Genomic DNA, 16,727 nt, shown 5'->3' with positions numbered 1-16,727 from the left:
CTATCAAAACAGGAAACTTTTTTTAAATAATAGCCAGCACAAACGGAGGTCTTATTGTTCCAATAGCCTCTGACCTGAGCCACCACGTTGAACCGTCCGAGTTCCTGCATGACTCATTGGAATGTATGCAACCATGGGATCTATCAGACTTCTTGAATCAACAGAATTCTTCCACAGCAGCAAGCAGGAAAAATTAGAATTTAGTATCTAAATGCACTATTTGACTGAAAAATTGTCATTTGATAAGTGTATTAGACATTACTCACTAAATGACTAACGATAAAGAATTTTCAACTTGTGTGCCGACTCCCAAAAAGGTGACCTGCAGTATATTGTCAGCAAGTAGGCTGTGAATCCCTTTAACCTGCAGCTCAGTAAAATGGTCATAGCACATTTTAGATCATCCATTTGCAGGAAGTGTTGTCATATTTTGGAGATCTACAATTTGGGGAAGCATAGCAGTGTCACTGCCTCACAGCACCTAACCATAGGTACATGTGGAGTTTGCGCATTCTCCTTGACCGCATATGGGTTTCCTCAGGATGTTCTGGTCTCCTCCCATATTCCAGAAATGCCCAAGTTGGCCCTGGTAGATCATATCCACTGTGTGAGCGAATGGTAGAATAAGTGGAGTTGATGAGAAAGTGGAAAGAATAAAAATTGAGAGTAATGTGGGATTCGTATAAACGAGAGGCTGATGGTCAGCTTGGGTTGGTCAGTGGGTTGAAGAGACCTTTTCCATGCTCTCTCTCTCTCTACGAATTTATGATTCTAATTCCCACATAAGGCTAGGTAAGAGAGAAACATTCTCGTGAGATAAAAAGCAAAATTCAAGAAAGTTAATTTGAAATTCATCGTTTACCTCAGAAAATTTTAGATCCAATGAAATGTGTGTGTAATAACTGTGTTAACGTAGAGACACTGCAAATAACTCACACTTTACCATCAATTCTGGATCATGTCAAAGCTATGAAAGAGGGTGTTGGAACTTCTGAGAAATATTAAGTTACATAATTTGCCAGGGCCAGACAGGATATACCCCAAGTTACTACGAAAAGCAAGCAGAAAGATTGCTGGAGCATTAATGCATCCTCTCTGGCCACAGGAATAGTACCAGAGGACTGGAGGATGGCAAATGTTATTCTGCTGTTCAAGAAAGGTGATAGGATAATCTTGGGAAATAAAGTCAAGATGTTATGCTTATTCAAGATAATGTTGTGAAATCATTGCCATCCAACCAAGAGAGGAGACAGGAACTCCATTTCTTGTTTCTTCTGACCAAACAGACTTTCTCAGTGCCTTGGGTCAGGTCTTCAAGTCGCTGAAGTTAAACTAGGGAACAAAGCCAGCGGTGGGATTCTAAAGATATGGACTTTGGTCTTCCTGATAGATGGGGGGTAATTTCTGTTTCATCAAAGTAGTAGTTGTGAAAGCAGATAGGACACAGAGCTAAATTCATTCATATTTGGTTTTAACATGGCTATTAGTCAGGGAGTCTGAAGTTCTCACTTTACTCAATGCAGCCAATCTGTCACCCAACGGCATTCACCTTAACTTTACACAAGTTTTCACCTCTTTACATGCTAAACATCGTTCTTGATGTCTACATTCTCCCATCATTATAACCTCAGGAATGAGGATGTCCTAGTTTCACTTCAGCTTTCTACATTCTGAGGTGGTGGCTAATAACGTTAACGTGGGAACTACAGACTTCTGCTGTCAATGGTGCAGGTTGTGGCTGACAGGTTGATGTGAGTGGTATGCACCTCCACCACTTATACAGGGTTTCCGTGCTCCCAATGCACGGCCCTGAGATCAGAAATACCCTTCCAAATGCTCCTGCTCAGGCAGTATCACTGACGCAACACATCCCTTCCAGGTGAGCTTAATTCGCTCAGGGGCCACTTTTAGGTACACCTGTACCTCATTAATGCAAATATTTAATCAACCAATCATGTAGCAGCAACCCAATGCAGAAAGGCATGCAGACATGGTCAAGAGGTTCAGTTGTTGTTCAGTCCAAATATCAGAATGGGGAAGAAATGTGATCTAAGTGACCTTGACTGTGGAATGATTGTTGGTGCCAGATGGGGTGGTTTGAGTATCTCAGAAACTGCTGATCTCCTGGGATTTTCACGCATGACAGTCTCTAGAGTTCACAGAGAATGGTGTGCAAAACAAAAGCATCCAGTAAGCAGCAGTTCTGTGAGTGAAAATGGGTTGTTAATTAGAGAGGTCAGAGGAGAATGGCCAGACTGGTTCAAGCTGACAGAGAGGTGACAGTAACTCAAATAACCAGGTGTTACAACAGTGGTGTGCAGAAGAGCATTACGTTGAACCTTGAAGTGGATGGGGTTACAGCAGCAGAAGACCATGAACATACACACAGTGGCCACTTCATTAAATACAGGAGATGCCTAAGAACGTGGCCACTGAAGTGTACATTCTCTGCACGTTTTGGACAGAAGGGGTTTGGAATCTCACCACCCACCCCTACAACCTCCTTGCACCTGAACCGACAATCACCACTGTGGCTGCAAGATCAGTCTTCTGGAGGGTGAACCTTTAAAAGCATCTGACACGGATGGTGTCCCTAGCCATGTGCCTATGCTGCACAGATCCGTTGTTGGGTGTATTTTCAAACATCTTCTATCTCTCCCTGCCTCAAGCTGAGGTTCCAAATTGCCTTAAGACCACTATCATCCTGGAACTCTAGAAAAACTAAGTAACGTGCATTAATGATTGCAGCCCAGTGCCTTTAGGATCCACCATCATGAAGCATTTAAAGAGGCTGATCAAGGCCTGTATTAACTCCAGCCTCCCAAACAATGTGAGCCCACTACAATTGACCTACCCCTGAAAGAGGTCTACAGCAGACATCATTTCCCTGGCCCTATACTCATTTCTGGGGTATCTGGACAGTAAAGACAGCTATGTCAGACTATTGTTTATTGACTACAACTCTGCATTCAATGCCATAATTCTAAACAAGCTCATCTCCAAAATCCTAGACCTGGGACTCAACCACCTCCCTTTACAGTTTGATCCTTGATTTCCTCACCAATGGACCACAATTAGTTAGGACAGGCAGCAACACCTGCACTATGATCATTCTCAATACTGATGCCCCACAAGACTGCATCCCCAGTCCCCTATGCTGTTCACTATGCAGTCATGACTAGATCCTGGTCCAGCTTCATTTACAAGTTTGCAGGTAATACCACCATCATGGGCCTTATCTCATATACTGATAAATCAGAGTACAGGAGGGAGATAGCCTAGTGCAGTGGTGTCATAGCAAAAAGAGCAGGTCACTGACAAGGAGGGGGAGTGTTGCATGGTGTCACGCTCTTGTTTTCGTCAATGGCAATGGTCAAGAGGGCTGAGAACTTCAAGTTCCTGAAGTAATCTGTCCTGGCCTAACTTGATTGACACCGCAGCCAAGAAAGCTCATCAGCACCTTTACTTCTCAGGAGGCTAAAGAGATTGGGTATGCCCCCTTTGACTCTCAATAATTTTTGTCACTATAGAAAGCATCCTGTCTAGATACATCACAGCTTGGTACAGCAACAGATCTGCCCATGACTGCAAGAAACTGCAAAGAGTTACAGGCTCAGCTTAGCACATCATGAAAGCCCACCTCCCCTCCGTGGACTCTGTCTACACTTCTCACTGCCTCGTTAAAGCAGAGAGCAAAATCAAAAATCCCACTCACCATAAACATTCTCTCTTCTTCCCTCTCCCATTGAATAGAAGATACAAAAGCTCAAGAGCACTTATCACCAGACCAAAGGACAGCTTTTACCCCACCGTTTTAACACTATTGAATGGTTCCCTAGAACAATAAGATAGACTTTTGACCTCATAATCTACCTCACGATGACCTTGCACCTTGCTGTCTACCTGCACTCCCTTTCTGTGCTATAACACTTTATTCTACATTCTGTCATTGTTTTACCTTGTACAATCTCAGAGCACTTTCACAGTGAGTTAATCTGTATGAATGGTTTGCAAAACAAGTTTTTCCACTGAACCTTGTCACATCTGATAAGAATAAACCAATTCACCAATTCAAGCCTGATGTTTGGTGCTGTCTGTGTGGATTTTGCACAATCATCCCATAAATATCCAATGGGCACTGCAGTTTCTTTCCACACCTGAAGGGAAATGAAGCCCCCCATTTTGCTTTAAATAGATGAATTGGTCACTGTGAATTTGCCATAGTGTATATCTGAGCAATAGAATGTGGAGGAGTTGGTCTAATGTGGGGTAAATAAAATAAAATAGGGTTAAGTGTAAGTGAGTGTGAAGGTCACATTGACTCAATAGCCTGTTTCCATGCTTTAATTCTTTATAACTTACCCACCTGTAATGACAGCAAGTGTTTCCTACCCTATATGATGTAAGTTTTGGAAACCCATTAAACATAGAACATACAAAGCAAGATGTTGCCAAATTTCTAGGCCAAGTTATCCTGAGCAGTAAGAATGATCTCCCATACGTTTCTCCCATAAAAGTTAAAGATTCTGCAGAATCCAGTTAATTAGCATACAGGTAAAAAAAAGTTTCCATTCCCTCCATGTATCAGGTGTCAACTCATTGGAATTTCCTACAACTAACGCAGCCTCATATCCTGCACAGATCCCAGGAACCACTTCCCTTCTTATCAAGGTCTCTGACATGAAAGCTTTTTCAATCTTCAGTAACTGCTATGAAAAGCAAAGGAAGCAGGTCATTGTCAAAACTGGGCTATTTCTACTACAGACAGGAAGCTGAAACATACAAGCAAGGAGTCAGTGCCTGACTTTAGAAACAAGCATTACGAACATCAGCAACCGAGCCTTGACGTCAGGATGTCCGCCTTTTCTTCTGAACAGTTGTGTTTGTGATAAAGAGTTGTTGTTGGTGCCTTTGTATGTGAGGCTACAAGAGCCATTTAGTCTGCTTTAAATACAAGAGATTTCTGCAGATGCTGGAAATCCAGAGAAAACTGGATGAACTATGGTAAGGAATAAAGAGCCAACATTTGGAACGGAGACCGATTTTCAAGTCCTGATGAAGAATCTCGTTTCACAATGCCAACTCTTTACTCCCTTCCATAGATGCTGCCTGGTCAGCCCTGCTGAGCTTCTTAAAGCAGACTGTGTGGGTACCGTGCTCACCAGCAGCACTGGACAAAAAGATATTTAATCATCAGCAACAACATCAATTGGGAAGGTATATTGTCCTTCACTACTTCCTGCAAAGGAACTAAAACTAGAAGTTGTATTAGAAAAAATATTTATCCCTATTCTGATTAAGTGTGTATGCCATGCATTCCGGGCATGTTTTGAAGAGTTTCAGCCATTTCCAACACAAATCCTCCCATTTGGGAGACTAAACCAAGCATTTTCTGTCATTATTCACCTGAGCTCAGATATCACTAACCCATGGAATTTTGCACCTGTGATCTTATTATTGGCTTTTCACTCACAGCTAGAAAGCTGGTAAACCATACAGCAATTCGAGAACACAATGGGATATTGATTTTATCATTAGGCAGTGTCCCACATTGATTTCCACCAGCAGTCCTTCTGCACAGCAGCACCAGGACAGGTACGTAGATGTTTCACTGCATTGGGCAAGTGACTGCCATTCATTAGCCTAGCAAACCCTACTAGGACCAGAACATAATGGAGTGTGGGGGGCTGGGGTGAAATGTGGGAGAAGAGGTGCTTCATTCAGACATCACTGTGCTGCTTAACTCGTCTCCCAATTTCCACGTCTTCCCTCACTTCCCCACCTCAGGCACACAAAGAGCCACAGACTGTTCTTTTTAAACTGCGTTGATCAACTTCAGAGTCAGCAGCAGACAAATGATCAACACAAAGTAACACACACAAATTGCTGGAGGAACTCAGCGGCTGAGGCAGCATCTAAGGATGGGAATAAACAATCAACGTTTAGGGCCGAGACCCTTCATCAGGATTGGAAAGGAAGTGGGAAGAAGCCAGAATAAGAAGGTGGGAGGAGGGGAAGGAGTACAAGCTGGAAGGTGATAGGTGAAGTCAGGTGGGTGGGGGAGGGGAAATCAAGTAAAAGCTGGGAGGTGATAGGTGGATAACGAGACTGATGAGGTTGACAAATGTAGTTTATTATTATTATTATTGAGATACAGCTCAGAATAGGCCACTCTGGCCCTTTGAGCTGCATCGCCCAGCAACACCCGATTTTCCATGGACAATTTAAAATAATCGATTAACCTGCCAACCAGAATGTCTTAGACTGTGGGAGGAAAACAGAGCACCCGGAGGAAACCCGTGCATTCCACGGGGAGGACGTACAGACTCCTTACAGATGACATCAGATCGAACTCCAAATTCTGATGCTCTGAGCTGTAATCCTGTTGCGCTAACCGCTATGCTACTGTGGCACCCCAAGTTGTAATTTTTTCCTATTTACGAACAATACAACAGCTAGCCCTTAAAGTGATCCAAACGTTGCTTGCAACACACACAAAATCTTGGAGGAACTCAGCAGGCCAGGCAGCATCAATGAAAAAAAAAGAGTACAGTCGACATTTTGGGCCGAGACCCTTCAGCAGAACTGAAGAAACATACTTTCTTGGTAGCACCTAATCAGGCCTTTAGGAATACATAGCACCCTCTTTCTACTCCAACAATAGTTTCAATCCAGTTCTAAAACTCGAGACAAGCATTATAAACCATAAGCAAGTCAGGACAGGCAGGGGTGATAGATTCTCTGTCTTGAAGACCAATTGGGCTTCCACATAATTGTTATTGCCTTTCCCACTCTCTCCAAAAATTACCACTGAATTTAATTACGCAACCCAATACCATGGGACTAGAACTCCTGTGCTCTCAACTGGCCAATACCACACGGCCATTCAATTGGCTTACCAGTCCAAACACTGGATTTGCATTAGCAGAAGTGAATTAATTGTCTCATCAGGTATCAATCAGGAACTTGGATGATCAGGAAACAATCAGGAGCAGAAATTCATGACTACAACTATCCTGGCTAAAGTCAAACAGCTCTTTTCAGCTTTAGTTTCATTATATGAATAATGGAATTGCTTTTTTCAAGTGAAGTCATGAACAATCACTGTTCAGTGTGTTTTCTAACAGAAATTACACTTGGCATTGCTTTTTTTTTAATTTTCATTTACACATAGTGGCCCCCATGGCCAAAGCAGGTCATTCAAGGCAAGATTGCCTTTGAACTGAACAGAGCTTCCACCTGCCTTATATCGATAATCTTCCGGACCTCAGCAGAAATGAGATGGAGCTCTGCAGGTACTATATTTATGTTTGAAGATGCAAGCTCATAGAAGGCCTAAAGAAAAGTCTGACCCAATCAAGAAGAAACCAATAGGGTGGAGAGAAGAAATCAGTGTGACACTTTTTTTTTAATTGCATGTCGACTTTACAAGCACTGTTAATCCAGGCTACCCATTTCAGTGAATGCCTTCTGAAAGCTTGCCAAAGTGCTCGGTATCCTGGTTGATCCCAAGATAGGCTTCAAAGCACATCATCCCTTTCCTGAGACCACCTGCTCCAACTCTTTAACGTTAACTTTTGGTGACTATTTCAGGAATATCATCCCAAAGATGTGAGGATAACTACACTCAATTTAGCTCCTAAATTACAGATAATTCCCCAATCTGCATTCCCTACTGGAAAATGGTACAAAATGTCTTCAGACCATAATTACTGTATTACAGCTGAGTAATGCTTAAAGCTGCTTGCACAGAATGATCCCAAATTCTATGATGTCAAGGCAGCTGCCACTGCAAGGTCATACTCCCTATTCATTAGAAAGTAAAATCAGTAAACTGTACTAATTTTGCATTCCATGTGAAGTTGGCCTTATTTCAGCCCAGAGGATTAAGAAAACAAATGATTTCTATACAAGTAGACTGCGCGCTGCATCCAGAACAAGGAAGACAGTCTATTCTTCCCATCAGACAGCTGAAATGCCCTAAAATGTGAAATCCCTGAAGCAACTGACAATGTTTTAACAAAATTCAGTAGCAACATCAATAGCATACATTAAAATCCAGCCTCACTGGGAAAGAGCGACTGGTCAGAGATTGGGTTTTAATACAAGGACTAAATCTTAATCCCGCCCATATCCAGTCTGGCTCTTTGCGTGGGAAAGTGTTCACTCGTGCTTAATATGTGGTTTTCCAAAACAAAATATACCAGAAAATGACACTGAACAGAAATCACAATTTTCAGAACAGTTCCACCTTATAATAATTCACCTCCACTAGTGCATCTGTGGCTCAGTAGCAAGATTCAGAAAGCTCTGTGTCTGAGCCTCCGTCTGGAATCTTGAGGAAAGCCTTATAAGCAAAAATTTAATGCAGTACCGAGGGAGCCTCAGTCTGTCCTCTCAAGTGGGCATAGTTAATCCCACTATACTTAGAGTCAGAATACTCCTCCTAGCACCTTTCAATTCATTTGCAATAGCCAAGCTCAGGCAACGATTGCCAGCGAGAGTGTGTGACTGGGTAAATAGTCATAACAACATCACCCAAATATAATCAGGTACGGGCACCCTGCTACTAATGCTGAAACTATTCAACACAGCCCAGGGACTGAAACTGGGATTGTCCTTACCTGTATCACAGTACATGTGATGCATTAATTACATACCTAACTTTCAAGGATTGCATTTTAACCTCCATTTGCTCGTTCCCCTGGCTACTAGTGTAATAGCTGTTTACCAGAACAGGAGACAGATTCTTCACCAGGTGTGTGCATGATAACTGTACTCCAAAGCGGAAGAAAATGACAAGACAGTATTTAAATAGAAATTACTAAAGAACTAAGGAAGACATAATTACAATAAGTGCTTGTAATTCTAGAACTCAAGGCTAAAATTTTACCTCAAAGGGGAAGAATAGTTATAAAGAGTTTAATTAAGAAGGTGACAATTACATATACAAAACATCGGATGCCATATCAGTCTGCGGCTGTAAAGAAGTGCTTGAAACAGATGTTAGATCCCTTTAACATACAAACAAAAGAATTGTTGTTTTGGGTATACTGGTTTGATCTGACTGCCATGCCCAACTGGCTTGCTATGTGTTTGGATTATTTGTTTATGTATCATTGAGATATACAACACGCAGCAGGCCCTTCCGGCCGAATGAGCCGCACTGCCCAGCAACCCACATATTTAACCCTAAACCAATCACAAGGCAATTAATAATGGCCAATTAACCTATTAACTGGTACGTCTTTGGACTGTGGGAGGAAACCCACATGTTCATGAGGAGGATGCATGAACTCCTCACAGAGGACACCAGAATTGAATTCCAAAACGCCGAGCTGTGTTAGCATCACTGTTCGGCAGCTTTCTTAATTAAAATGGCACAACCTTTTCATTATTGCAAGGTCAGTATGGAGGATGGTGGGCTTACAGAGGACGTCAGAACTGAACTGAGACTACAACCTCCTCAAGCTCCTGCCCTTCGCTACCCCACATGGTGTCCACCATCTCCCTTCTATATTTTCCATTTGCACAAACACTCCTCTCTGCAGCTGAGAACACACTTAGTTGTGACACCTTCCTGTCCTTTCTGAAGGGCATCAGAGTGCCGGGCATTACAGGTTACAAACTGCCAATTTATGGACCCCCCTGGATCAAACTCCCACAATATTATTAAATTGAAGTATCCAATATATGCACGTAGGTTCATCCTGACAAGAGACAGAATAATTTCCTGTCTCTACTTTTGTGGTTCATTCAATACAGCCTTGCATACTTTTTATGACATTCGTTACAATACTGTGGAGCAGTGGTGACCACATCAAGTGATTTTTATGAATTTTCCAACTTAAGGAAAAAAGCAATTTCTGTGTAAAAAAAAAATGAACCTTGTTATTAGCCAGGGATGTCCACAGAGCAAATATGGGAGAGTCCTGCAGCATTGCTGCCGAGACAACATCTGACGCCTCTCTTCCCGTATACCACCCACCTTCTGATGGTTGTATTTATTTTCAACCCTCAAGAACCTTGCAGCCTCTATCATTGCCATCTCTCTCTGGCACTACACTAATCCTTGCTGTGCCTTTAAACATAATATTTAATGCAGCATATTTGTTGAGTTTGTGTTGTGGAATTATGCAGGCTAGACTTCTAAAAACAAAATGCTTGAAATGAGACAAGTCATGGCTGGCCCTGAATGATTTTGTCATTTTTAACTTGTGTCAGAATGGTGTTACCCACATGGCCCTTGCCAGCACATGGTATCATATGAATTATTCATGGCGAACAAGATCAACAAGCTTCAGACGACATTGCCTCCTCAGTAGCAGCATAAACCAATCACCTGAATTATCCTAAACCTGCTGATCATAATTCAGAATTTTTCATTCTTAAGGGACAATATCTGGGGTGCCAAACTTTTACACAGACTGGTTGGTCTCTGGCCACAGGATGTGGTTGAATTGAATACAGCTGCTCCATCTAAGAGGCATCTAGATAGAAACAAGACACAGATGGATTCCGTGCTGGAGCGGACAAATGAGATCAGTGTGGTTAGACAAAAAGATGGCAATGGACACAATGGGCTGAAAGGCCCATTTTGGCTGTACGACTCTATGACACTCAGAATATTTAACTAAAATCCTTCTTACCAATGGGTGTTAAAGTTACCATGCTGCAGAGTAAGGAGAAGTATCAAGTTCTTCCAAAATTATTTGCTCACCCAGCAGACTGTGCACTTTCATATCATCTTCTTCACAAAAAGTAGCTTTTCCATTTACTTTTAAAGCAAGTATTAATAAGGATAAAGAACATGATGACTTGGATTACATCGATTTCAAAGCTCAAAGTAAATTCATTATCAAAGCACGTATACTGTATGTCACCATATACTACCCTGCGATTCACTTACTTGCAAGCATTCACAATAGAACAAAGAAACACAATAGAATCAATGAAAAACAGCAAAGACTAACAAGCAACCAATGTGCAAAAGGAAACAAACTGTGCAAATACAAATAATAATAATAAATAAGTAAATAAAATACTGAGCTCATGAGTTGTGGAGCCCTTGAAAGTGAGTCTATCGGTTGTGTTCAGTGTTGAGGTGAGTGAGTGACCATGCTGGTCAGGAGCCTGGTGGTAAAGAACAACTATTCCTGAATTTGGTGTTATAGGACCCAAGGCTCCTGTACCTCCTCCCCAAAAGCAGCAGTGAGAAGAAGGCATGGCCTGGATGGTGGGGTTCCCTGATGTTGGACGCTGCTTTCTTGTGGCAGCGCTCCTTGTGGATGTGCTCAATAATAGGGAGGGCTTTGGACAAGAAAAGCCATTTTGACTCTTTACTGTGGAGCCATGGAGGCCATCCAGAACAGAGACCAGAATGGTTCTTTGAAAGGTTACCTAATGTCTCCATCACCACCTCTTTTTTCCAATTCCCTACTGATGTTTCTATTTAGTCTGATTTTAACCACCATTATGGGCTGTATATTGCAGATCATTACTTGCCCATACAAAATAAATCTCTAGAAATAAATTGTGTAATGTAAGGACAGATATCATGGAAATGTTTCTAAAGATGTAGTCCTGTCACGATTGTTTGTAGGCAATGAGCCATTTCCCCATTGAAATAAGTGGCAGGTCTAACTCCTGGAGAGCTTTGTGCTCCTCCAGTTCTGATCTCTCTGGCCAGGGGGTGATGAATCTATGGAACGTGTGCCCAATATGGCACGTGCAAAAGTTCTGCTGGCATGAGGCATGTTATGCCGACCCTTCAGCCTTCAAAAATCCCTCCGTACTTTAAAAAGATGCATAATGATTAGCTCCACTTCCAAGTGAAGCAGCAAATTATTTTGTACAACACGAGAGCAGTGAAGTTTTCACAGGATTCCATATTTTTTAATACTAATTCATTAATCAGTGATAATCTCTGCTCAAAATTGCCATGTTAGAAGATTATTGCCAATTTGGGAACGCACAACTTTCTTGGACCATCCTATTCACTGTACAGTCCGAAGTTAGAAATTCCTTCCTAACGGCACCCCACCTCTTCACTTCTTTCATACATTGAAGTGTATTTCATAAATGTGAAGTTATCCACTTTGGAAGCAGGAACAAGAGGGCAGACTATTGTCTGAATGGTGTAGAGTTAGGTAAGGGAGAAATGCAAAGAGACCTAGGAGTCCTAGTTCATCAGTCAATGAAGGTGAATGAGCAAGTGCAATAGGCAGTGAAGAGGGCAAATGGAATGTTGGCCTTTATTACAAGGGGAATTGAGTACAAGAGCAAGGATGTCCTTTTGCATTTGTACAGGGCCCTGGTGAGACCACACCTGGAATATTGTGTACAGTTTTGGTCTCCAGGTTTAAGGAAGGACATTCTGGCAATTGAGGAAGTGCAGCGTAGATTCACTAGGTTGATTCCTGGGATGGCAGGGCTGTCTTACGCAGAGAGATTGGAGAGATTGGGCTTGTACACGCTGGAATTGAGGAGATTGAGAGGGGATCTGATTGAAATGTTTAAGATAATTAAAGGATTTGATAGGATTGAGGCAGGAAATATGTTCCAGATGTTGGGAGAGTCCAGTACCAGAGGGCATGGATTGAGAATAAGAGGTTAGTTATTTAAAACAGAGTTGAGGAAAAACTTCTTCTCCCAGAGAGTTGTGGAGGTGTGGAATGCACTGCCTCAGAAGACGGTGGAGGCCAATTCTCTGGATGCTTTCAAGGAGGAGCTAGATAGATATCTGATGGATAGGGGAATCAAGGGATATGGGGACAAGGCAGGGACTGGGTATTGATAGTGAATGATCAGCCATGATCTCAGAATGGCGGTGCAGACTCGAGGGGCCGAATGGTCTACTTCTGCACCTATTGTCTATTCTCTTTGATCAGGTTTTGCCTGCTTGTTCCATTATCTTCTTGTGTGGCTTGATATCATTTGGCTTTATTAAAGCTAATGGGAGCATTTCAGGAGGTTTTTATATAAACACAAGCTGTTACTCACAGAGATTTAACAACAGGACTGGGCAAACAAGGGTGATTTCTCTTCTTTCAGCCACGTAGAGATCAGTGATAGTGGTCCACTGCCCATCAAGACTGATTGATATCAGTACAAGCTGTCCAGGGAAACCAAGTCCTTTTTGTGTGTTTACAGTATTAGGAGAAGCTAAATCAAAGGAACACGAAACAATAAAGCAGACCCAGTCCCTGTACAATGCGTCGGCATACATTCTCGGCAAGGAATCACCCTTATGTGGCGCAGGAAGCATTGTAATTAAATTCTAACTAAATATGTAGCGTTTCCAAAAGTACAAAGGAAATCAAATTAAATTGATGCTTTTTTTTAATGTAAATTCATTTAATTACTGTTTTGCACACAGGCCTGCAATTCTATGGAGATGAACATTGTTGTGTCTAGATGTGCACCTTAAAAGGGTCGTTTTCAAATGCATCTCGCCTGTCGCTCATTGAAATTATGTAACAAGACGCTAATGTATTTAGTCAAAGCCGCACAGTGTACCTGTAATAAATTATTCTACTATCCATTCCAAAAGCATATATTTATTTTCGCAGCTTCAATGCAATACTTCTGGTACCTGAGGTTAGTTTACAGTTAACTTCCATTGTTCTGAACTCGTCACCGGAACGAATTATTTTTTAAAATACATGCAAATTAACAGTGCGGCTCCAGCAGATTATTTCAAGGGCAGATCCTTCAGTAATCATTTTCCCGTTCACCGCATGGCTGGGAATTTTCGGTTGATGGTGAAGGAAGGGGAAAGTTATCTGACGGTCAGCGAGATGTTTGATCCTAACTTATTAACAGTACAGTAATGGGAAATGCAGAAAATGCTGGCCAGACAGAATCTGTGCGACTCAGCTCGATGACCTTTTATCGTTTTGTTTTTAGGTCATTAGCTCCATTTAGTCCGACTCTTTGCCGAACTTGAAAGTGAGGCCTCAAAACGTTGTACAACCTGATCTAAATTCTCCTGCGCAACAAAATTACAATATAGGGATTTCTATAATTCAAGTGTTCCCAACCTGAGTTCCACCGACCCCTTGCTTAATGGAACTGGCCCATGACATAAAAGGGGTTGGGAACCTCTGCAAAATACCACTTGCAGTGCCCGTGTTAAAATCACCTTTCCACTCACCTTGCAAAGAAGTGGAGAACTCCCAAAGTAGCAGGAGCCGGAGCAGTAGTTTTGCCTCGGCTTTCATCTGCGCTGAGCATCGGAGACCGCAACCCCGCTTCCTCCAGTGTCCCGCAAGTTTAAAAACTCCCGGAAAACTTTCGCAACCGTTTTAAATGTTAAACTCCCAGTGCTGCTCTGCTCTCACGCCTCTGCTAATCTTTTCTTCTTCGGCAAGTCTGCTTATTTCCTCTCCTGCTTTACTGTGGTTTGTTTGATGTCTCTTACACCACAGATCTACCTACATCTCCCTTGTTCTTCCCGACGGTTAGATATATTTCCTTACAGCGTGGATGTAAACGTTGGAATCCACATCCACAATCTTCCAGCACACTGCTCTCCCGGCACCAAGCCCCGCCCTGTAATTTAACTCCTTAAAGGCTATGGTTGAGGAAACAAGAGTTTATAGCCTCTGGGAATAAAACCAGAAAAATGTCCAAAATGCTCATGGTGTCAGGCAGCCTCCATGAAGAGAGAAACACAGTTGATGCTTCAGAAAAATCTAGTTTGCTTGAAAGATCGTTGAACCTGAAACATCAACACTGTTTCTCCCTCCACGGATCCTGGCCCATTTGCTCAAACATTTTGTGTGTGATTTGGGGTCAAGGCAGCTCGCAGCAGTCCATGACTAAAGCCAACAGGGCACAGGGGCATAATACTGGAGGAAGGTGAAGATTTAGATTTGCTGGCTTGGAAAAGTTTGTAGATATGGGACAGAGTGGGTTAGGTTAGAGTCAGGGTTAGGAAGGAAAAGTCTGAAAGTTTCTAAACTGATGGAAAATCAGTAATGAGTTAGAGCAATGTACATATGGACTGTAGACTTTTGGATGAGTGAACATTGAGTTGAAGACTAATAAGTGCCTCAGGAGTGGTGGAGACTCACGGCCTGCAGCCAGCAATGTCACCAAGGGGGATGTAGTCCTAGTTATGAAGCCGATATATGGTTCAGCTCTGTAGCAGCACAGGAGCAAGCTGCTGAACTCAGGCTCAGCCTGGCACAGAGAATGTCCTGGGTAGGGAATGGTGCCCCAGGAGCTCAGATTGTGGCAGGATCCAAGACAATGGATTCAGCCTTACCCATTGTCCAGACGATATCGGTGTCAGAGCAGGGAAGTAATCCAGGGATGTGACACTCAGAAAGGTGTGAACAACATTGGCAAATACTGACCCTGATGTTATATTTCCAAACAGTATCTCTGAGGGGATTATCACTATGTACCGTTTCATATGACGTGGGTGATCACGGCCTTTGACCATGATTGTTGGCAAATTTTTCTACAGAAGTGGTTTGCCAGTGCCTTCTTCTGGGCAGTGTCTTCACAAGATGGGTGACCCCAGCCATTAGCAATATGCTTCAGAGATTGTCTGCCTGGTGCCAGTGGCCACATAACCAGGACGTGAAATGCATCAGCTTCTCATACTAGCATCCACCACCCGCTCACGTGGCTTCACGTGACCCTGAAACAGGTGTTACATCCCTGCCCAAGAGTGACCTGCAGGCTAGCGGAGGGAAGGATCGCCTTACACCTCCTTTGGCAAAGATGAATCGCCACCCCAGCACCTGAGGGGGGTAGCATTTATATAAGGAAAAGGATCAGGTGGGTTCATTCTGCAGTTATAAAATTAACTGACAAGGGTATGTGGAAGAAATTCAGATCTTATTTTGATAAATAAGAACAGAGGATATGTTTGAGTGCAAAGAGGTTCCCCATCTGAGTTTTTATCTCTTCTCTCCTGCCCATCACCTTCCCTTTGTGTCCCTCCTTCTTTTCTTTCTGCCATGGTCCTCTCTCCTCTCCTAATAGATTCCTTTTACTCCAGCCCTTGAACTTCCCCACCCAGCTGGCTTCACCTATCACCTTCCAGCTCACCTCCTTCCCCTCCCCCCACCTTTTTTATTCTGGTGTATTCTTTCTTTCTTCTCCATCCTGAAGAAGTGTCTTGGCCCAAAACGTCGACTAGCTATTAATTTCCATAAATTCTGCCTGGCCTACTGAGTTCCCCCGCCATTTTGTGTGTGTTGCTCTGGATTTCCAGCATCTGCAGACCTTCTCGTGTTTATGATCCCTGGCATGCTGGTTTGTACTCTGAGGAGAGATTAAACGGATGAGCCCTTACTCAAGAGTTAGAAGAGTGAGAGGTGATCTCATTCAAGGAGACAGTATTGAAGTGAGACTTGAAAGGGTATCTGCAGTGGTGGTTTTCCCCTCGACAGTCATACATCCAGTCCCAGTCTCCAATTAAGTAGTCAGAAATTCTGAAATGAAATGAGGAGAAATCCCTTCATCCAGAGGATAGAAAATCTTTAGAATTCTCTACCCAGGAGAGGTGACTAAGCTTGCTTGCTGAGTATATTCAAGAACATATAACACTGAACAGTACAGCCAAGTACAAGCCCTTCAGCCCATAAAGTTGTGCCAACCCTTCAAGATCAATATAACCCTTCCCTCACACATAGTCCTCCACTTTTCTTTCATCCGTGCGCCTAGATAAGAGTCTCTTAAATGTGCCTGATGGATCAGCCTCTACCACC

General features: G+C 42.7%; 1 protein-coding gene across 2 annotated transcripts in view; it reads right to left on the bottom strand.

Moving 5' to 3' along the window:
• Positions 1-14,541, bottom strand: part of robo4 (roundabout, axon guidance receptor, homolog 4 (Drosophila)) — a 115,930-nt gene extending 101,389 nt beyond the window's left edge. For both annotated transcript variants that reach the window (XM_059957272.1, XM_059957273.1), the window contains exon 1: positions 14,156-14,541. In XM_059957272.1, the coding sequence (XP_059813255.1) occupies positions 14,156-14,222 (67 nt within the window). In that variant the 5' untranslated portion in view covers positions 14,223-14,541. The remainder of the gene's footprint in view (positions 1-14,155) is intronic.
• Between the last annotated feature and the right edge of the window lie 2,186 nt (positions 14,542-16,727).

Source organism: Hypanus sabinus, chromosome X2 (assembly GCF_030144855.1).
Source record: "Hypanus sabinus isolate sHypSab1 chromosome X2, sHypSab1.hap1, whole genome shotgun sequence".
Taxonomy (NCBI): domain Eukaryota; kingdom Metazoa; phylum Chordata; class Chondrichthyes; order Myliobatiformes; family Dasyatidae; genus Hypanus; species Hypanus sabinus.
Note: the sequence above shows the minus strand (reverse complement) of the source record. Positions and strands in the feature narration are given on the sequence as shown.